This window comes from Zingiber officinale, chromosome 4A, assembly GCF_018446385.1.
Source record: "Zingiber officinale cultivar Zhangliang chromosome 4A, Zo_v1.1, whole genome shotgun sequence".
In the NCBI taxonomy this organism is placed as follows: Eukaryota; Viridiplantae; Streptophyta; class Magnoliopsida; order Zingiberales; family Zingiberaceae; genus Zingiber; species Zingiber officinale.
Window position 1 is genome coordinate 7,413,014 of NC_055992.1, and position 22,668 is coordinate 7,435,681.

The 22,668-nt window shown below is 39.2% G+C and overlaps 1 protein-coding gene across 3 annotated transcripts in view; it reads left to right on the plus strand.

The window, feature by feature from the left end:
- Nucleotides 1-22,668, plus strand: part of LOC121969460 (transcription initiation factor TFIID subunit 4b-like) — a 35,285-nt gene that overhangs the window by 6,793 nt on the left and 5,824 nt on the right. Inside the window, exons 2-15 of one of the 3 annotated variants that reach the window (XM_042519573.1) lie at nt 9,066-9,709; nt 10,239-10,334; nt 10,485-11,342; nt 12,374-12,439; nt 12,514-12,769; nt 13,907-14,550; nt 15,082-15,177; nt 15,327-16,187; nt 20,854-20,972; nt 21,050-21,137; nt 21,248-21,380; nt 21,484-21,536; nt 21,610-21,666; nt 21,746-21,832. In XM_042519573.1, coding sequence (XP_042375507.1) covers nt 9,074-9,709; nt 10,239-10,334; nt 10,485-11,342; nt 12,374-12,439; nt 12,514-12,769; nt 13,907-14,550; nt 15,082-15,177; nt 15,327-16,187; nt 20,854-20,972; nt 21,050-21,137; nt 21,248-21,310 — 3,783 coding nt within the window. In that variant the 5' untranslated portion in view covers nt 9,066-9,073 and the 3' untranslated portion in view covers nt 21,311-21,380; nt 21,484-21,536; nt 21,610-21,666; nt 21,746-21,832. Of the gene's footprint in view, nt 1-9,065; nt 9,710-10,238; nt 10,335-10,484; nt 11,343-12,373; nt 12,440-12,513; nt 12,770-13,906; nt 14,551-15,081; nt 15,178-15,326; nt 16,188-20,853; nt 20,973-21,049; nt 21,138-21,247; nt 21,381-21,483; nt 21,537-21,609; nt 21,667-21,745; nt 21,833-22,668 lie in introns of those variants that run through there. The other 2 variants (XM_042519574.1, XM_042519575.1) reach the window with 2 other exon arrangements.

A 22,668-nucleotide genomic window follows, 5' to 3' on the forward strand; every position in this document is an offset into this window, starting at 1 on the left:
TGCACGGTTATCTTGACTAGTGGTTCGGTCTCCACCCATTTAGAGAAGTAGTCTACTGCCACCAGGAGGAATTTCCTTTGTCCAGTCGCAATTGGGAATCTCCCTACGATGTCCATACCCTATTGTTGAACGGACAAGACACCACGGATGTCTTCATCTCTTCCGTTAGCCTATGCGGTATGTTTTGATACTTTTGGCAAGATATGCAGGTCGCCACTGTCCGTGCAACGTCAACTTGAAGAGTGGGCCAGTAATATCCTACAAGTAAGATTTTTCTTGCCAATAACCGGGTGCCCGGGTGACTTCCACAGGAGCCTTGGTGAACTTCTTGCAAAATGTACTGAACGTCTTCCTATCCAACGCACTTAAGTAGGGGTCTTGAGTAGGCTCTCTTGTACAGGTGGTCCCCATCAATGTGAACCGTTCGACCCTCTTTTTTAGTAACTGAGCCTGCTCCTGGTCGGCCGGCTTGTTCCCTGATCGGAGGTACTCGATCAGAGGCATCCTCCAGTGCATCTCCTACGGTTGGCCTATCGATGTGGGCCACTAACATCACTTGCTCGATCGACTTATCCAACACCACCGGAGTTAAGGAACTTTCTAATTTTCTCGGTTCGTCTGCGTATTCAGGGGATCTTTTGAATAATGACTTCTTAAAACCCAACCTTTAATTTCTTGAATGCTTCCGCATATAACCTTAGCCTGACATTATTTATTTCAAAAGTTCCTTCGAGTTGCTGCGTCGCCAATTGAGTCAGAGTGGATCAGCACTCGCGTAGCTCCCACATGCCTTGCTGCTTGCAGACTGCTATCAACGCTCCATACTTTGCCTCATAGTTTAGCCGAACGGATAACTATATTCGATCTTCGCATGGTGATATCAGAAGTATGCCCACGCCGTCCACATAGATCTTCCAAGTTGCTTCTGGTTCGATGTTCTGCACTTCCGTCACAAAATCGGCCAAGGCTTGCGCCTTGATCGCCGTTCGAGGCTGATACTGGATGTCAAATTCTCTCAACTCCGTAGTTCATTTAATCAGCCGCTCGGATGCTTCGAGGTTAAGGAGGACCCACCCTAGAGTGCTGTTAGTCAACACGATAATTGGATGCGATAGAAAGTAGGGGCGTAACCTCTGAGAGGCGAGGACCAACCCGTACGCCAGCTTCTCTAGACAGGTGTAGCAGCATTCAGTGTCTTTCAATATATGGCTTAAAAAATACACCGACTGTTGTTCAGTGCCGTTCTGCTGCACCATCGCTGAATCAATCGCTCACTCTGTTGACGACAAGTATATCCAGAGCTGCTCGCCAACGATGGGCTTTACCAATACAGGTAAGGAGGTTAAATAACTCTTGAGCTCCTCTAGTGCTTTGTCGCACTCGGCATCCCATTGGAAATTTGTACTCCGCTCTAGGATCTTATAAAATAGATGATTTCGATCGGACGACTTGGAGATAAATCTCGATAGTACGATGATCCGTCCGGTCAACTATTGGACCTCCTTTAAATTGCGAGGCAGGGGCATATTCTGCAACGTCTTTACCTTGATTGGATTTGCCTTGATTCCTCACTCGGTAACGATGTAACCGAGGAGGCGACCACTCTTCGCTCTGAACAGATACTTGCTTAGGTTAAGCTTGATTCCGTACGTCTTCAAGAATTGACAGGTTTCTTCAACGTCTGTGTAAAGGTCAATGACTCAGAGAGATTTTATTAATATGTCGTCGACATATATCTCCATATTGCAGCTGACCTGTCGTCGGAACACCCTGCTTATCAGTCTTTGATAAGTGGCGTCGTAATAAAGCTGACCTTTTCTTGATCTTTCTTGACGAGCGACACTTGATGGTAGCCCTGGTACGCCTCAAGCATGTATATCAGTTCGCAACCCGCTGTGGAGTTCACCATTTGATCAATATGCAGCAAGGGACCTTGTTCAAGTCACGGAAGTCGATGCAGACCTGTCACTTGTTGCTCGGCTTGGAGACTAGTACAACGTTAGCCAGCTTGGAAATTGGACCTCATGGATGTAGCCGACCTCCAACAATTTTTCTACTTCTGCTCGGATGATCTGATTTTGCTCCGAGCTGAAGTCTCTTTTCTTTTGTTTAGCTGGCTTGGCGCCCGGTCGGGCGTATAACTCGTGCTGTGCCACGCTCGGTGAGATGCCTGGGAGCTCGTGAGTCGATCAAGCAAACACATCGTGGTTTTGCCTAAGGCAGACCACCAGCTCGGCCTTCCTCTTGTCTGTCAGGTTGGCCGCGACAAAAGGTGTGGCTTCCGGTCGGATGGGATGGATTTGGATCTCCTCTTTTTCATCATAGACCAGTGCAGGAGGTTCCTCCATGATTTCGTTTACCTCCAAGTGCTGAGCCTTCCGAGTGGCACGGGCCTCGGTCTTGACCTTCTCTACATAACACCACTGAGCGATCAGTTGGTCGCTCTTGACTTTATCAATCACGTTGTCCACTGGGAACTTAACCTTCTGGCAGAAGGTGGACACTACCGTTCGAAACTCATTAACAGTGGGTCGACCCAATATAACGTTGTAGGCGGATGACACATTCACCACAATGAAGTTTGCGGACCTTGTTCGCTTGAGCGGCTCTTCTCCGAGAGATATGGCGAACCTGGCTTCATTGCCGGTGAACCCGTATAAGAGAGTCGTCATGGGCTGCAACTCGCTCCGGTTGATTTGTAGTTGCTCGAACGCCTTTTTGAAGATGATATTCATCGAGCTAATCTACGAAGGTACGGTGAATGTTGTAGTTAGCGATTACCGCTTGGATGATCAGAGTGTCATCGTGAGAGACCACTCCCTCTAAGTCTCGAGGACCAAAACAAATTTTCGGTCCGGCTGCTGTTGTTTTGTTGCACCCGACGACATGGATTCCAAACGTTAGACGTGTGACTTCCAAGCTTGATTGGAGTCGCTGTCGGTCGGGCCCCCGCAATCATTCCTATATTGCCTCGAGCGGCGTTGTGGCGATTCTCCTCTTCCCGAGCCGAGGTTCGAGGCCGCTCGGCTGATGCTCTCCAGTTCTGCATCGGCTGTGATGTTCTTTGATTGAGGGCCTTCTCTCTTCCTGTTGTCCTCCTGATCGCCTGTGATGGTGACGGTCAGGAGATGGGGAGCGGCGGTGCGGTCTTGGTGAGGCTAATCGTCGGGTCTTCGGCTTAAGACTGTAACAGTCTCTAGTGTTATGTGTCCCCACCTGATGAAACAAGCAAAAGAGTGGTGTCCATTGTCGTCTTTCGATGGATCTTCCCCGTTCGGCTTCCATATGCTGGAGCGCGTGTGTACGGGGCTCTTGTTGCGATGCTCTCGCTCAGGGCCCTTTTGGTGGTGGGTTTGAATTGGTCGTTCGGCATTCCCGGCTCGGGGATCGGTTCCCTCCTCCGAGCTACTTGAACCTCCTCCACATTAATGTACTCAGTAGCACGCCTGAGCAGATGATCGAAGTCTCTTGGGGGCCTTCGGATGAGCGAGCGGAAGAACTCACCCTCTAACATCCCTTGTGAGAATGCACTCACAAAGATCTCCGGTGTGGCCGAAGGGACTTCCATAGCTACCTGGTTGAATCTCGTAATGTAGGCCTACAGTGCCTCCTTGGCCCCCTGGTTGACCGCGAACAGATTAACGTTCGTCTTCTGATGGCGGCAGCTGCTCTCGAAGTGCTATAGGAACGCCACTTAGAAGTCTTTAAAGCTACATATAGAGCCAATCGGCAGTCGCCTGAACCACCTCTGGGCTGATTTGGAGTATAGTGAGAAACACTCGGCATTTGACCCCGTCGGAGTACTGATGGAGTGTGGCCATGTTGTCAAATTTGATGAGGTGATCCTCGAGGTTGGTCGCCCTTATGTATTCTCCGATAGTTAACGACGCGTAGTGTCGCGGCAGCTGGTTGTCCAAGATCTCCTGAGAGAATTGTCTGTTTATCCGTTCGGGGGAGTCATCTAGCCTTGGTGCTTTACCCTTGCGCTCGTCCTGAGCGAGCCCTTCCATGAGGATCTTTTAGCCCTATCCGCTCGGCCTTGTTCCTCTAAAGGGGTATGGAACAACGCCCGATGATAGTGGATTGACGTATTTGATGCATCTCCGAATGTGCCGATTGGCTTGTTGTTCAACCGACGAGCGACGACGTTTTCCCCTCGATCTCTATGATCAGCCTATTGGTTTGTCGCCGATGTCGCGGGTTCATTTACTTGGTGACTGGCTATTGCCTGCTGCTGTTCCAACATTTCGTCGCTCGCGCTTGCACCAGCATGTCGAACTCCTCTTGCGTCAACGTCACCATGGTGACTCGTCCGACATTCTCCATCTCAGCGTTTCAGATTCAAGTAAGATTCCACAGACGTCGCCAAATATGATCCTATCCATAACCAGTGAAGATGGCAAGCTGGTGGTGTGGTTGTGCAGTTGATGCGACGAAGACTCCACGTAGCTCTGCAAGACAAAAACGTCAGTGCCGGGTCAAGAAGGGGTTCTTGGCGTTGGTCCTCCAATGCTCAAGTCAGTATTCGGTTGTCTCAAGAAATGGAGAACTGTAGCAAGTAAATGTAGAAGACGAAGTTGTGCATACTATTCCTTGTAGCTAGGAACCCCCTTTTATAGTGTTAACATGATGCTTGTGCATGCATCTCAAGGCGTAGACACGTTCTCCTAGGTGTCCTAGAAAAGGTGTCTACACCATTCTTTAAGCAACCATGTAACCCTCTGACGTGACAGTTTGGAAGCTCAGAAGCTTCTAAAGTACGATTGAGGACATACCCTGCTGCCAGCGGCACAAACTCCCAAAAGGATATGAAAAGATACTTGATGGGGTCATGTGTAGCCGACTGGAGTCCGTTCGACTGGGCTGCTGCCGCTCGACGATGTCCTCAGGGCTTGCTGACTCGTCTCTTTCCTTGCTTCATGATTGTCCTCAGTTAATACGTTCTCATCGGACGTATAGCTCGGTCGATGAAACCCATTGCTGCTTAGCTCTCTTTGTTATTGGAGGGCCATTTCCCCGGCTGGGGAGAGCCCGACTTACTTGTCTTCAAAACTGGTACCATTCACTCGGTCATACCCAGTCCGCTCGACCGTACCCACTCTACTCGGTTGTATCCGGTCGGCTGGGCTGACCTGGATACTCCACTTGACTTTGTCTTCCACGTCAACCGGTCTTCCTTACTTTGATCTACCTTTGGTGGGACCCCTCATTATTACCGGATTAGTGTGTTTATTAGAGGATCAAACTTCCTTTTGCTCCATAATTGATATTAGTGTTTATTAGAATGAGGGTGAGTGCATGAATAATTGTCCCGTCACTTGTATTGAGTGATAAGTTGTTGGGGCCATCAGCAAAGAAACAATCATACTGCTTTTCAAAATATAGCCCTTTTAAAGGATCATTGTACTATTTATTTTTTATCAATAAATTTGAATTACTTTTTGCATTTTATTGTAAGGACCCTTGAATTGTATATGCTGTGTTGACAAACAAAAATTGGTTACTTGTTTGGTACCATACCCAGGACTAAAAATATGCAATGTCGAGCATAATATACTTTACATCTATTGAAATAAATATTTTCGTGATTTCACTAGTGATCATTTTCAAAAAATTTCTTTCAGTTGAAAATTCTCTTCTACTATGTAATAGCTCTAGTTCTAATTTAGTAGTAGAGTTTTCAGATTTCTCCATGATATACAACAATAGAATCATAAGTCCCATTTAGAATGGTATTGCTATTATATTTCTTCTATTAGATGATTGTTATTTTCTCATGGCACATTTGTTGAGTATCAATAATTTAATATTTGCTTTGTTTTTCCTAACAAAATTTATAAAATATTGTTGAACTTTTGTTTTTAGGAATATTCTTCTCTTAGAACATTTTTTGATGACTGATTTTCTCAAATTTTACAACAAAGGAGAACTCATAAGTTTTGTGAATTTTCTTTGTTCATATAAGAACTACTGAAGATTAAAAAAAATACAGAGGAATTATGATTAGCTATGAAACAAAGACTAGTGTGAAGATCTCGTAAAGAGAGAGATCATAATTGTTGCTTGGTATGCCTTTTAGGAAGGGGATGGATGTAGGAACATGTCTATTCTTCTATTGCACTGGCAGTGCTAAGTGTCTAGACGGACAAGAAGGTAAAGCATTTTAGAAGAGAGCCTAGCCAAGACCGGCACCAGGATGAAATAGAAAGCCAGAAAGGGTGTGATCAGAGTAGTTTAAATCAAGCTTCAAAATCTTGAGCAGCGTCAAGTTTTCATCTTTGAGTGCAATAATATTCTTTTGTTACCATGTCAAGTTTTCATCTTTGACTGCAATAATATTCTTTTGTTACCATGTCAGTGTTTCGACGTATGGTGTCAGTGACAAATTGGAGGTTGACAGATGAAGATGATAAAGAAGAAAAACAAAAGAAGAAAGCTATATAGCTAAGATTAGAATTTGTGTCACATCTAAAATGCTATGCTAGAGTTTTGACATTATATTGTACGTCATGAGCTATAAATAATATAATCATTATTTTAATTCATCTTAATGTTTATTGTAGTATGTCAAGAGGTGGCAAATGTTGGCATGACACAATAGTCATTGACATGATCAACGCAATAACACAAGAGAGATAACCTATGCCGAGTGGTATTGTGTTTCAGATTTATCATAACCATACATCTCAATCATGTCATTTGACTTGGTGAGAGATTTTAAACCATGGTTTAGGTGATTCCTCGTCATTGTGAAGGGTAGCACTCAATGAGGGTAATTGTCGTCGTCCATGTTGGTGAGGTTTTGCTAGATTGATGGGAATTAATAGATTGACATGACACCATAGACATCCATCTTGCCAAGGATATTTATGCTATTTAAGCTTTTGAAAAGATTAGTGCCACTCTAGCTTCCTATATAGAACCACATCTCAAATCTCCTTTGACCCAATTGCTTCAATAATTGTGATTGGTGAAGAGGCAACAATGAGGAGATTGGGTGGACCTAGTAGCTAAGGAATTGGGAGTCTTGTCTCCTTTATTGTTGAATCCCTTGCCAAGAATGTGGACCTCATTGTCTTAATTGCTTAGGGTGCACTTAAATTTGAGGGGCATGTTGACATCAAAATGAGTAGTCATGACTGTGTCAATAACGGCCAAGTTGTTGGAGGTGGTCTTGAGGATGATGACCTGGAGGTGGGTGAAGGAATGCTTCTAACGGCTGTGCTTGGTGTAGCCTCCTTTTGGTTTGATCACATTTGGTCATTGTTGTTTAGGAATGTAGATCTATTGTGAAGTTATATCCGTTGCTCGAGACTAAGGGCTGTTTCAAGAAGGTAAAGGAGATGGAATAGAGGGAGGGGAATGTGTAGGAAGAAAGAACAATTGATGGAGTCATGGACACAAGTGGTAGGTTTCAAATGTGTTATCTCATTAGCAGCCTTTCCTCAACTGGGAATAGGGGAGAAAGTTTGTGACACCAGAAATTTTTCTTCTCTAGTATCAAGCTCAGAAGCAAAAGTTTCATATCTTATTATTTGATGACAAATATTATACTCCATATCTTTAGCTCTGAAATAATAATTGCCAATGATTAAATATCTAAATATCTTGGGCAGGCACAAGTCTGTACTTATAGAGCTCTTAACTCTAGCATAGACATGTCCTTCTGCTTCATATGCTGCTAAACATTGTTTCTAGAAATTCCATTTACTAAAACTCACCTTCCATAGTGTTCATTATCATTACGGAAATATCCATTTGGAACATATTCACCCTGCCTGCAGCCTGCAGCCTGCAGCCTGCAGGACATTGCGTCATTGCAAGTAGCATTATCTGGTTCATATTCTTTAACTGAATGTGAGATTTAATTTTGTTGCTTTCATAGTACTATTTGATAGTTACTGAGAAGCTATCTTCTGGATTTCTCGTCAACCTGTCCTAGCTTCAATCCAGTAAATACGCTTATTTTTACCTCTCAATTAATATTGTCTCATTGATTGAACTTACTTTTTAAGAAGAAAAAGATTGGATCAGTTAATGCGCTAATTGTGCCTCCTCCCTTTAAGCATCTTGTGCTTTGTAAAGTTTCTGCCTGTCACCAGCCAAACCTTCCTATCATGGGTCCTACGATCATGAAGCTTCTTGAAGAGGATGAGTTATTGTTTCTTGTCCTGTTGATAATGGGCTTAGTTTGCAACTGGAATTTGTCAGGTCTTCTGTGTGTCATGAAAAGGGAGAAATTTATGATTGCATTCATAGGATGAGAGCATGCACTCCAGTGCTGATGTTGAGGCCTTGTTGGCAGCATTGAACGGTGATATTGGTGATGATCCAGCTGTGGTTGCCCCACCCTTGGATCCTGATGCAAGTGGGTCCCCTATATTTTTTTCATGGATTCTAGCATCTTGGCCTACATGACCAAAAGCTTCATTCTTATACTATTGCTACTTAGAAATAAAAATAATTTATTATATTATCAATTTAGGATATGAAATAAATAATAATTAATATATTATTTATTACGATATGAGCCTATATATTCTTATTAAGAATAAACATAGAGTTACTCCATCTATATTATTATGCTATCAAATGGATTTTTTTTTTTTTTGGTAGTCCAGGTATCCAGCAAATGGAATATTATTTTAATTTCCATGGTTGGGGTTTTAAAATTATTTTGATCAGTGTAGAATCTTTTAAATATATTTTATATTTTTTATGTCAAGCTTCACAATTTAATATGATTCTCAATTCAAAATCATCACAGCAATTCACTCTATGCACCTTCTTATTCAATGTCTTAGTTTGGATTGGCTCGCTGGTTCATCATGTGCATCCAGAATATGTCATCACCATAGAATCATTGTAGCTTCTCTGATTTTATCAATTCTTTTGGAAAATGTTTTGATATGGTCCCTTTTCTCGAATGTGTATCACTAGATCTAATTTTCAAGTTTATACAGCAAATATTACCTAATGTGTATGACAAAATCTAATTTTCAAGTTTATATAGCAGATATTACCTATTTATCTTTTAACTTCTACCATAGCTGTGTGTTCATCAGGTGTATTGATGCAAGCAAGTAGTTCAGCATCTGAACAAGTAATTAGACAATGGAAAACACCCAGTGAAGTAGGAAATGACCAGATTGTACAAAAAGAACAAAACCAACCTTTACAATCATTGGAGCAGCATTCGTCTGGGGGAGAATTGGTTCGGACAAGTTCTATTCAACCTCGAGTGGAGCAGCTCAATCATGTATCGAAACAAGACCAAATGACTTTTCAGCAAGAGATCATGCATTCAAATAACTGTCAGCAACAGTCAGAAGCTAATTCAGTTAAACCTGTGGACAAGGGACCTGAGCAAAGTAATATACCAGTCTTGGATACAATTGCAGACCCAAAGTTGGATGTTGCCCAGCATTCTGAGAAGCAGCAGCAGCAGCAGCGGCCGCACATTGTCCAGCAGTCAAACAGTCAACAAGCACCTGACATAGCAAATGCAGCTGCTCGGCCTTCTGAAAGCCAACAACTCATTATGCAACAGTCAAATAGCCAACAAACACCCACTTCTAGTCAATCAAACATGGCATTAAGAACTAAAACTGCTTCGTCCATACCTTTCCACATGCTGATTCCAATTTTAAGACCTCACCTTGACAAGGACAGATCCATGCAGCTGCAGTCTATTTTTAACAAACTCAGGGTATGCAATTCTGTGAGCTACTCTAATTTATTCTATTCTAAAGAAACCATCAAAAACTAGTGCAGTAGGATGTGTATGATTTGGCTGAATAAAGGAGTTGCAGGACCAACATCTTGGGGATTTGCTGGGAATGCAAGAGGAAAAGTGGAGTTGTTCTATGGTTGGAGGGAGTGGTATATAGGTTCATATCATGTAACAAGTCAATTTATAGGATACAATACTTGGAGAAAACCAACAGGAAGGAAGGAAATGCTTTCTTCTATCAAACAAATGCGTCTGAGTCTTTAGTTTCTCTTTTTCACATAAACTTGTGCAATTCCAAATCCCTGTTGTATAGATCATGGAATATGTCAACTAAAACTACCTTTATGTGTAACTTTTTCAGAACTTCCTCTTATACTTCAAATCTTTGTTTGACTACCTTTTTAGATGATCTTTTGTTATGTTGTAATAGATTACATGCTGAACCAGATTCATACAATTTGATTAGTTATGAAAAACATACTTAAACTTGCAATGTATTTTCTAGAATAAAGAAGTCAGCAAAGAGGACTTTTTGAGAGTGGTAAGGAATACAGTTGGTGATCAGATGCTTAGACAGGCTGCTCGAAAGGTACAAATGCAGGTAACTATCAAAGACATCTCTAAAAATTTTCTTATTCTTTGATGTTAATGAATGTTAAAAACTGTTAAGAGAAATAGCTTTCTGTACAGATTATTGCCTTTTAAGGTTTGTCTATTTTATTTGCAACTTTCTTTCTGTTGATTGTCTCAGCAGCTTCAGGCGCAGGCTTCTCAGAACACACCGTCAAATACAAATCTATTTTCATTACCAGCTCAAGCTTCTTCTCAGCAAGTTTCTCGTGGTGGTACGCAGCAGATATCTGGAGCTCAATCATTTCCAGCACTCCACTCCTTACCATCTCAGAATGTTATAGTCCCTGCATCTTCTCCTGGTCAACCTCATGTTCCTGCTTTGCACCCTAGCACAGGTCCTCGAGAAGTTGGGATTGGATCAAATGGGAAGGGCCCCCATCTTGTGCAAAATTATTCTAACAGTATGAATATGTCCAGTTCTGAAAGGGATGGATTGATGGGTTCAACACAATCAATTAACGGGCAACAGAAGTTGCAATCATCTATTTCAGTGTCCGGTAGCACTAATAGTTATATTACCCAAACCTATCCTAGGCCATCTATGAGCTCCTCAACTTCTCTCAGACCCAATCTAGAGTCACATCCAAGACCAGTTTCACGTACTCAGGGACTTGTTTCAACGCTAATAAGACCAACTCAGCCCATTAATACAATGAGAATGCCATATCAACAAGGTTCTAATAATGAAACCAAGAGACAGCAAACTGGTTCCTTGACAAACCATTCATCCTCCCTGCGTAACCTAATTGCTTTGCAGATGTCAGCAGAAAGTAGTGGATTGCAGTCAACTTCTTATGTAAATCAAGAGGTGGTTGATCAATCGTCTGAACCTCCTAAGGTTCAGTTTTCATCTTCAGAGACCACTTCATTTGATACATCACATTTGAACCAAGGGAATTCAGCATTTGGTTCAAGTATGGTGAGAACAAATCAGGTTTCAGGCTCAGTACCTAGTCAAGCAGATCAGAATACACAGGTTAGCAATTGCAAATTCATAGTTGTGTGGAAAATACCAAAATTTGTTCGAAACTAAACATTTCTATGCAGTTCTTTTAAGAACCAAGAGAAAAAAGATGATAACTTGAATATAAATGATAATTAACTCTTCATGATAATAAATTAAAAAAAATGAGATAATTGTTAAGATAGGGGAAGACGAGTTATCTGGAACGAGCTTTAAGTTTTTAGGATCATTTTTGCAAAACGATGAGAAATTGAGAGAGATGTCTTACATATGATACAAGCAGGATGATTGAAATGGAGGTTGACATAGAGTGTTTTATGTGATCGTAAAGTACCTATAAAACTTAAAAGGAAGTTCTTTAAAACGACAGATAGACCTACTATGTTATATGACTCTGAATGTTGGGCTATGACTCGGGCACATGAGTAGAAAGTTGCAGAGATGTGAGTGTTAAGATGGATATGTGGACATACGAAAATGAACCGAATAAGGAATGAGAGTATTAGAAACAAAGTCGGAGTTGTATCTATTGATGAAAAGCTTCGAGAGACTTTAAAAATGTACGGATATGTACTTAAACGATGAATAAATGCTTTAGTTAGGCGATGTGAAACTATGAGAAATACGCATATCAAACGAGAGAGAGGAACCTGGTTAGTAACAATAAAACAATATAAAATTTATTTAAATATAAATGATATAATAGAGGATGGAGTATAATGGCGTAAAAGGATCCAAATATCCGACCCCACCAAGTGAGATAATGCTTGGTTGACCATCACATGCAAACAACTAGGTTATTTGTCAGCAATCCCGTAAGATTTATCCTTTCAATACATCTTTAAGTATTTGAATTAAGCATTGCTCCATGTGAATACTGGGCATCTGACTTTCTTCCCGAATTTGTCCAAATCTGAAGATATTTCCTGCATTTATTTCCTTTTAAGTAATTAAAATGGTCTTTTTACCTTTTTTGACATGATGTGTGACTTGAGATGGACACTACAAAGTATATGATAATTTATAAATATATGTAATTGCAGATGGACGGAAACACAAAAGTTGATGTTGAAAAGGACAAAGAGGATGGTCGTTCTAAAGCCGTTAAGGTATCACTGATCTTCTGTTGAATAATTTTTTTTTTTTTTTCATTTTCCCTGTAATTACTTTGTTGTTTGAGCAGGCTAACAAAAACGAAGATGATAAACTAAGAATAACAGCTGCTAATGTGGCAGCTCGAGCCGCTGTTGGCGGAGATGATATGCTTTCAAAGTGGCAACTCATGGCTGAGCGATCTCGTCAAAAACGTGAAGGTTTTGATGGGGCGTCTGCTTCCCAGCTAGGTAAAAGTGCAAGCAGTAAATCTTCACTGAACTTGGGAATAGGTTCGAGAGAAATACATGAATCTGAAAAGAAAAACTCTTCCATGCCAACATCTGGTAAGCCTGCTACCCAACTCAACACGATATCTCTATGCTTGAGTTCAATCCCAAGTGTATAGAAGTATTAGTGGATCAATTTGATCTTGCTATGAACAAAAACATTAACTTCATATTCTGATGATTTAAATAATCTTTGAGGATTGACTTTGGATAGTCTGATTTGGTAGTTAAGTGCTTTAATTGATTCTGCAGACTAAGAAGGTTATAAAGTGTTACTCTCTATGCTGTTCTTGGATTGTATTTGACTGATTCAGTCTAAGATCCGGTTTGGGTAGAAATGATACTGATTAAATCTGTATTCGCCACTGCCTCATATAATGGTGCAATTTAGATTCAACTTCATATATAGATTCAGTCAGATCAATTAGTAGCCTCCGATCTGCTTTTGATCTAACACTAATAAAACAATGTTACTAGTATTATTCATTGCAGTTCAGCGTATTGTATTATCGCAAGAGTTTCTATTAAATGGAAGTCTGAGGTAGCATGATTCGTCTTCGTCGTTCACTTGAAAATCTGATGTTGCAGGTGGTGTGAGGATATTTGGGAGGAATGGTGCCCTGGCACATCCAAAAATTGCACACAATATCTCTGTTAAAGATGTGATTGCGGCCCTTGAGAAGCAACAACAGATGTCCAAATCATCTTTGATTTATCGCCTGTATGAGAAATCATCTGGCGATTCTCCAGCAGCTTAGGCTAGAGAATATTATTTTAATTTCCATGGTTGGGGTTTTAAAATTATTTTGATCAGTGTAGAATCTTTTAAATATATTTTATATTTTTTATGTCAAGCTTCACAATTTAATATGATTCTCAATTCAAAATCATCACAACAATTCATGCTATGCACCACCTTATTCAATGTCTTAGTTTGGAATGGCTCGCTGGTTCATCATGTGCATCCAGAATATGTCATCACCATAGAATCATTGTAGCTTCTCTGATTTTATCAATTCTTTTGGAAAATGTTTTGATATGGTCCCTTTTCTCGAATGTGTATCACTAGATCTAATTTTCAAGTTTATACAGCAAATATTACCTAATGTGTATGACAAAATCTAATTTTCAAGTTTATATAGCAGATATTACCTATTTATCTTTTAACTTCTACAATAGCTGTGTGTTCATCAGGTGTGTTGATGCAAGCAAGTAGTTCAGCATCTAAACGAGTAATTAGACAATGGAAAACACCCAGTGAAGTAGGAGATGACCAGATTGTACAAAAAGAACAAAACCAACCTTTACAATCATTGGAGCAGCATTCGTCTGGGGGAGAACTGGTTCGGACAAGTTCTATTCAACCTCGAGTGGAGCAGCTCAATCATGTATCGAAACAAGACCAAATGACTTTTCAGCAAGAGATCATGCATTCAAATAACTGTCAGCAACAGTCAGAAGCTAATTCAGTTAAACCTGAGGACAAGGGACCTGAGCAAAGTAATATACCAGTCTTGGATACAATTGCAGACCCAAAGTTGGATGTTGCCCAGCATTCTGAGAAGCAGCAGCAGCAGCGGCGGCCGCACATTGTCCAGCAGTCAAACAGTCAACAAACACCTGACATAGCAAATGCAGCTGCTCGGCCTTCTGAGAGCCAACAACTCATTATGCAACAGTCAAATAGCCAACAAACACCCACTTCTAGTCAATCAAACATGGCATTAAGAACTAAAACTGCTTCGTCCATACCTTTCCACATGCTGATTCCAATTTTAAGACCTCACCTTGACAAGCACAGATCCATGCAGCTGCAGTCTATTTTTAACAAACTCAGGGTATGCAATTCTGTGAGCTACTCTAATTTATTCTATTCTAAAGAAACCATCAAAAACTAGTGCAGTAGGATGTGTATGATTTGGCTGAATAGAGGAGTTGCAGGACCAACATCTTGGGGATTTGCTGGGAATGCAAGAGGAAAAGTTTGAGTTGTTCTATGGTTGGAGGGAGTGGTATGTAGGTTTATATCATGTAACAAGTCAATTTATAGGATACAATACTTGGAGAAAACCAACAGGAAGGAAGGAAATGCTTTCTTCTATCAAACAAATGCGTCTGAGTCTTTTGTTTCTCTTTTTCACATAAACTTGTGCAATTCCAAATCCCTGTTGTATAGATCATGGAATATGTCAACTAAAACTACCTTTATGTGTAACTTTTTCAGAACTTCCTCTTATACTTCAAATCTTTGTTTGACTACCTTTTTAGATGATCTTTTGTTATGTTGTAATAGATTACATGCTGGAACCAGATTCATACAATTTGATTAGTTATGAAAAACATACTTAAACTTGCAATGTATTTTCTAGAATAAAGAAGTCAGCAAAGAGGACTTTTTGAGAGTGATAAGGAATACAGTTGGTGATCAGATGCTTAGACAGGCTGCTGGAAAGGTACAAATGCAGGTAACTATCAAAGACATCTCTAAAAATTTTCTTATTCTTTGATGTTAATGAATGTTAAAAACTGTGTAGAGAAATAGCTTTCTGTATAGATTATTGCCTTCTAAGGTTTGTCTATTTTATTTGCGACTTTTTTTCTGTTGATTTCTCAGCAGCTTCAGGCGCAGGCTTCTCAGAACGCACCGTCAAATACAAATCTATTTTCATTACCTGCTCAAGCTTCTTCTCAGCAAGTTTCTCGCGGTGCTACGCAGCAGATATCTGGAGCTCAATCATTTCCAGCACTCCACTCCTTACCATCTCAGAATGTTATAGTCCCTGCATCTTCTCCTGGTCAACCTCATGTTCCTGCTTTGCACCCTAGCACAGGTCCTCGAGAAGTTGGGATTGGATCAAATGGGAAGGGTCCCTATCGTGTGCAATATTATTCTAACAGCATGAATATGTCCAGTTCTGAAAGGGATGGATTGATGGGTTCAACACAATCAATTAACAGGCCACAGAAGTTGCAATCATCTATTTCAGTGTCTGGTAGCACTAATAGTTATAATACCCAAGCCTATCCTAGGCCATCTATGAGCTCCTCAACTTCTCTCAGACCCAATCTAGAGTCACATCCAAGACCAGTTTCACATACTCAGGGACTTGTTTCAACGCTAATAAGACCAACTCAGCCCATTAATACAATGAGAATGCCTGCATATCAACAAGGTTCTAATAATGATACCAAGAGACAGCAAACTGGTTCCTTGACAGACCATTCATCCTCCCTGCGTAACCTAATTGCTTTGCAGATGTCAGCAGAAAGTAGTGGATTGCAATCAACTTCTTATGTAAATCAAGAGGTGGTTGATCAATCGTCTGAACCTCCTAAGGTTCAGTTTTCATCTTCAGAGACCACTTCATTTGATACATTGCATTTGAACCAAGCGAATTCAGCATTTGGTTCAAATATGGTGACAACAAATCGGGTTTCGGGCTCAGTACCTAGACAAGCAGATCAGAATACACAGGTTAGCAGTTGCAAATTCATAGTTGTGTGGAAAATGCCAAAATTTGTTTGAAACTCAACATTTCTATGCAGTTCTTTTAAGAACCAAGAGAAAAAAAGATCACAACTTGAATAAAAATGATATCTAACTCTTCATGACAATAAATTAAAGAAAAATGAAGTTTATTGGATAAAATAATGGTTGGAGTCTCATTGTTGTACAACAACAACAACAACAATCAAGCCTTTTCCCACTAGGTGGGGTCGGCTGTATGAATCCTTTTATGTCATTGAGCTCTATCTCCTATTATATCATCATCTATATTTAAATAAATTTTTTCTTGTTTTATTGTTGCTAACCAAGTCTTTTTTAGTCTTCCTCTTTCTCGTTTGATATGTATATTTATCATAGTTTTACATCGCCTAACTGGAGTATTTATTGGTCGTCTAAGTACATGTCTGTACCATCTTAAACGTGTCTCTCGGAGCTTTTCTTCAATAGATGCAACTCTGACTTTCTCTCTAATGCTCTCATTTATTATTTTATTCATCCTAGTATGTTCACACATCCACCTTAACATCCTCATCTCTGCAACTCTCATCTTCTGCTCATGTGCTCGAGTCATAGCCCAACATTCAGCTCCATATAACATAGCAGGTCTAACTGCGATTTTATAAAACTTACCTTTAAGTTTAAGAGGTTCTTTATGGTCACATAAAACACTCGACGCTCCCCTCTATTTCACCTATCCTGCTTGTATTATATGTAAGACATCTCTCTCAATCCCTGCATCATTTTGCAAAAATGATCCTAAATATTTAAATCTCTCGGTTCCGGGCAACTCATCCTCTCCGATCTTAACAATTGTTTCATTACTTCTAATATTGCTAAACTTAAATTCCATATATTCTGTCTTTAATCTACTAAGCTTAAAACATTTTCCTTCTAGTGTTTCCCTCCAAGATTCTAGTTTATCATTTACTCCTTCACGTGTTTCATCTACCAAAATAATATCATCTGCAAACAACATGCACCACGGTACTGTGTCTTGAATGTGCGCAGTGAGTTCGTCCATAATTAATGTGAAATGATAGGGACTTAGAGTTGATCCTTATGTAACCCTATTTTTATTGGAAATGCTTCAGTTACTCTGCCTGAAGTCTTTATTCTGGTCGTTACATCCTCATACATATCCTTAATTAGTTCAATATATGTTACTCTAACACCTCTCTTTTCTAAAATTCTCCATATAATTTCTCTTGGGACTCTATCATAAGCTTTTTCTAAGTCAATGAATACCATATGTTGATCTTGTTTTTGCTTCCGATATTTTTCAATTAATTATCTAAGAAGATGTATAGATTCTATTGTCGACCTTCCAGACATGAACCCAAATTGATTTTCTGTCACTGTGGTCTCCCTCCTTAATCTTTTTTCTATTATTTTTTCCCAAAGTTTCATAGTATGACTCATTGTTTAATACCCCTATAGTTTGCACAATTTTGTACATCTCCCTTGTTCTTATATAAGGGAATTAGAGTACTTACCCTTGTTAGACTTTTTTTAGTTTCCAATATTAGATTGAATAATTTTGTAAGTCATTCGATATCTTGTTTCCCGATACACTTCCATGTCTCTATCAGAATATCATTTGGTCCAACTATTTTTTTCATTTTGCATCTCATTTAAAGTTTGTTTTACTTCTGAAGTTTGAATTCTACGATAAAAATTAAAATTTCTATGCTCATTTGACCTACTTAAATTATCTAAGTTAAGTTGGCCACCTAAACCTTCATTAAAAAGTTGATGAAAATACCTTTTCCACCGCTCTTTTATTTCTCCATCGTTTACTAATACCCTATTACATTCATCTTTATTATATTTTATTTAGCTAAGATATCTTGTTTTCCTTTCTCTCACTTTAGCAATTTTATAAATGTCTCTTTCCCCTTCTTTTGTATCCAATTTTTGATATAACCGTTCAAAAGTTTTATTTTTTGCTTCACTCACTACTTTCTTAGCTTCTTTCTTGGCTAATGTATATTTTTTTAAGTTTTCCTCGTCTTACAAATATATAATTCCTTATAAGCTATTTGTTTTTCCTTTTACTTTCTTTTGTATTTTCTCATTCTACCACCAAGATTTTTTACTTAGTGGTGCATGTCCCTTTGACTCACCATACACTCTTAGCTACTATTTTCAACTTTGATACCATCTTATCCCATGTTGTATTAGAGTCATCGTATATTTGACCTAATGCTTGTACTTTTACCTTCTCCTTAAATATATTTTGCTTCCCATCCTTTAACTTCCACCACTTAATTCTAGGAATTGTATATATTTTCTTTCTATTGATACTATGTTTGAGGCGTATATCTAACACTAGGGTAGTTAAGTTTTCTCTAGGGATAACTTTTCAATCTTTACAAATCTTTCTATCCTTCTTCCTAGCCATAAAAAAGTCAATTTGCGATTTGTTATTCCCACTTTTGAATGTGACTAAGTGTTCTTCTCTTTTCTTAAAAAACGTATTAGCTAATATAAGGTCATATGCTATTACAAAATCTAATATAGATTTCCCTTCTTCATTCCTCGTTCCAAACCCATAATTCCCATGTACTCTCTCATATTCCTCATTTTTCACTCCGACATGCCCATTTAGATCACCTTCTGTTAAAATCATTTCATTTGGTGGAATATTTTGTAATATTTCATCTAAGTCCTCCCAAAACCTTGATCTGGTAGTTCATCTAATCCTACCTGTGGTGCATATATGCTAATTATGTTCATAGTTTCTTTTGCCACTATTATCTTAAGGGTTATAATTCTATCCCCTTTTCTAACTACTCCTACAACTTCATCCTTTAACAAACTATCTACAATAATACCCACTCTATTTCTTGTTTTACTCTTTCCAGTGTACCATAACTTAAAACCCGAGTTCTCTATCATCTTTGTCTTCTCGCCTGTCCATTTTGTCTCTTGTACACTCAAAATACTAATTCTTTTCCTAATCATCATATCTACTACCTCCATTGATTTACTAGTGAGAGTTCCTATATTCCATGTTTCAAATATTAGATTATTAGGTTTCCTATCATATTTGTTCTTATCCAACGTATGGTGTGAGAAATCTTGCCTATTTAACACTACACACAAGTTCTCATGGAGATGAATCGATCCTTGTTGAGACGTTACAGTCGGACCTTGTAATGCGAACTCTTGCATATTTAGCACTACACTCGAGTTCTGGAGATGTAGCGGTCCTTGCCGAGACGTTACAGTCGGATCCTGCAACGCATTCCTTCCGGGGAACAACCTAGCATTAGCACAATAGTTTAATGAATTCATTCATTGAATATTTGCTATAATTTGACGCTGGCTGGCAACCTAACACAACCCTCCTCCTTTATCCGGGCTTGGGACCGGCCATGACCGATCATCATGGGCAGAGTTGAGTCTCATTGTTGTAATTCCAAAAATACTTTAGGCAAAATAAGTTTAATTTTGAGTCTCTGAGATTTATACTGCGAACAATTAACTCATTTGGGAACTGGTGTTATTATAGTCCTTTTGAAGGCACCACGTGACATGCTAAAACACAAGAGCATTAAACTAGAAAACTTTTGTACTGCAAACAATTAACTCATATGGGAACATGTGTTATTATAGGACTTTTGATGGCACCATGTGACATTCTAAAAATACTGAGCATTGAACTAGATTAGAGTGCTACTAACTTGTACTCATGTTAGCTAACATCTTTTGTGCCTCGGACCATCAAAGGGTAGTACAACAATATTTACATATTGTCCATTGATGGCACATTCCAATTTGATATTATGCTTCGACTCACCTTCCATGTATGAACCTTTAGTGGAATCCTTAGGCTCTGATAGAATGATTATTTATGGTCACAATTTATAGCCTTGAAAGATTTTAGAAAGGAAAAAAAATAATCATCTTACAAAAATGTTCTGAAATGATTATTTTTCCATCTTCAACCAACTAACTTGCAAGTGAATTAGGCTTATAGATTATCCTTTCTCTTGTTGGACATTCATCCCTTTTCTTCGGAGCAGATTTAGTTTCTCAGTCATGATCTTAAATCCATGAATATGATGAAATAAAAAGTGTGTAGTTCCTAATAGAATGAGTAACAAACCAGCTTTTTTGCTTAGTGCTACCAACTCACCATGTGTGCCATTTAACTTGGTACTTGTTGAGCACCCAAGTACCAAAGCATGGTAAATACCTCCCTTATGTACTAGTCACTATTCCAAAGGCTAGTAGTCGTCCGTGATTTACCTCCTCCGTGTTGGCCCTTGGACGGGTTGGCGGGGGCGTTGGGGGCGAGCGTATTCGCCTTTTGTCATCATGAGTGTTTTTACATTGGCATAAAGCTACAATGAAAGTGCATTTTTAACTACATGTTCTCCCTGGATATTGAATGCAGTACAACATCCTCATATAAGACTGTAACTTACCATTTGACATTTTATTTTGTGGCAATTCTATTCTACCCTCAAAAGGCCTTTTTTTTACACCTTCAACTTTGCTTATTGTCAAAATGCATCCCAATAGTTTGCATTTTGCAATATTTCCACAAAATGCCTTGTAAAATTTACCTTTTGTTGTAAAATGCATGCATTGTTTTTTATGAATGTAAATGTAGATTCACTTGCAGCAGGTGACTTCTGCAACTTTACCCCCGCCTGGATCAATGACAAAATCTCCATTAAAGAAACCATCTGCTGGGCAGAAGAAACCATTCGATGCACTAGGCTCATCTCCGCCGATGTTCAGGTTAACCTCATAACCATACTCTTTTCAAAGAGCATGTCTAGAACTATAAGTTGCAAATTCTATTATTATGCCGTCAGCAAGAAGCAGAAAACTGCTGGCACTTCTCTTGATCAAAGCATTGTGCAGCTAAATGATGTTGCTGTTGTTAGTGGAGTTAATTTAAGGGTATGAACCTGTCCTTGTGTTTAATTTATGGAAAAAATAGCAGCTTTCTACAAATGAATATTGATACAATGTTTCCAAATTTATATTGGGTATTTCTGAATATTCAATAGGAAGAGGAAGAGCAGCTGTTATCAGGCCTGAAAGAAGACAGTCGAGAGTCAGAAGCAACTTGAAGGGTTGTACAAGAAGAAGACAGGTTAATATTGCAGAAGGCCCCCCTTCAAAAAAGGATTTCAGATATCAGTTATTACATCTTCTATCTGATGAAATTAATGCTCTTTTACCATTTTTAGATATTAGGAAGATATAATGGTCCGGCACTTCTAATCTGTGGTGCTTCTTGCAGTGTTTAAATGTGGTTTGAAGATTATTGGTGGTGACGTAGAACGTTGTCTAATGGTAATTCATGTCTATATCATCTGCATTGTCTTGGAGGTGATCTATTTACTTAATAATACCCAATACTTGCCAGTGCGTCGAGGAGCATTTGAAGGGGTTGATGTCTTATCTGATAAGACTGTCAAAACAGGTAAGTCTAATCATGGACATGCTTGGCTTTATTTTTGAATCCCGTCATCTATCGTGAGATTTGTTATTCCCTTTTTCAGAGAGTCTATGTTGAAAAGTCCAGGCATCAATTTGTCATCACGTCAGATGTTTGATGCCAGATTTTTTTCAATGAATCAGAAAGCTAAGAGTGCGAAAAAAAACAGGTTGAAGGGACTGAAAAACATAGGAAAGTAACGGAAGTGAGTAGATAAGGACCCTCTTTGCTAGTTATTTGTTGATTTTTTTTTAGATTACCTTAGAAAATTGATAGAATCTATTGAACTTTAATCAAATATAAAGTGAAAATGGATGAGCTGTGATAACATTTGGTTAAAGTGAGATAAGTTTGAAAAACGTGACTAATCTAGCCTTCTCTTTAATCTGAACTCATCCTGTTAGAAGAGTGAGGTGGCGTTTGGTTCTCTCTTAGGAATCGGAATCGGAATCGGAATCGGAATGAGTATCATAGTATTGTGGAATGTGAATGGGTATGAGTTTGGATATCATAGTATTGTGGATTGGGAATGGGTATGAGCTTGGATATCATTCCTAAAAATAATGTTTGGTTAGTTGAATATTTTCAATCGGAATGAACTTAAATTTCCTTTTTTACCCTTGAAAAAAAAATAAGAGAAAACATTAAATAGAAGATAAAGTTGAATGTGAGAGAAACATATGATGAGAGAGAAAGTGTGATGAGAAAAAAATAAAGAGAGGGAAAGTGTCATGAGAGAAAATAAGGAGAGAGCGTGATAGGAGAGATTGAGAAGAGAAAAAGTATGTGACATGTGACAAAAGGCGATTCGCTCGCCCCCAGCGCCCCCGCCAACCCGTCCCTAGGCCAACACGTGATGAGAGAGAAAGTGTGTTAAGAGAAAAAAAGTGATGGCAAAAAATGAAAAAAGAGAAAGTGTGATGAGAGAGAAAGTGTGATGGGAAAAAATGAAAAGAGGGAAAATGTGATGAGAGAAAATGAGGAGAA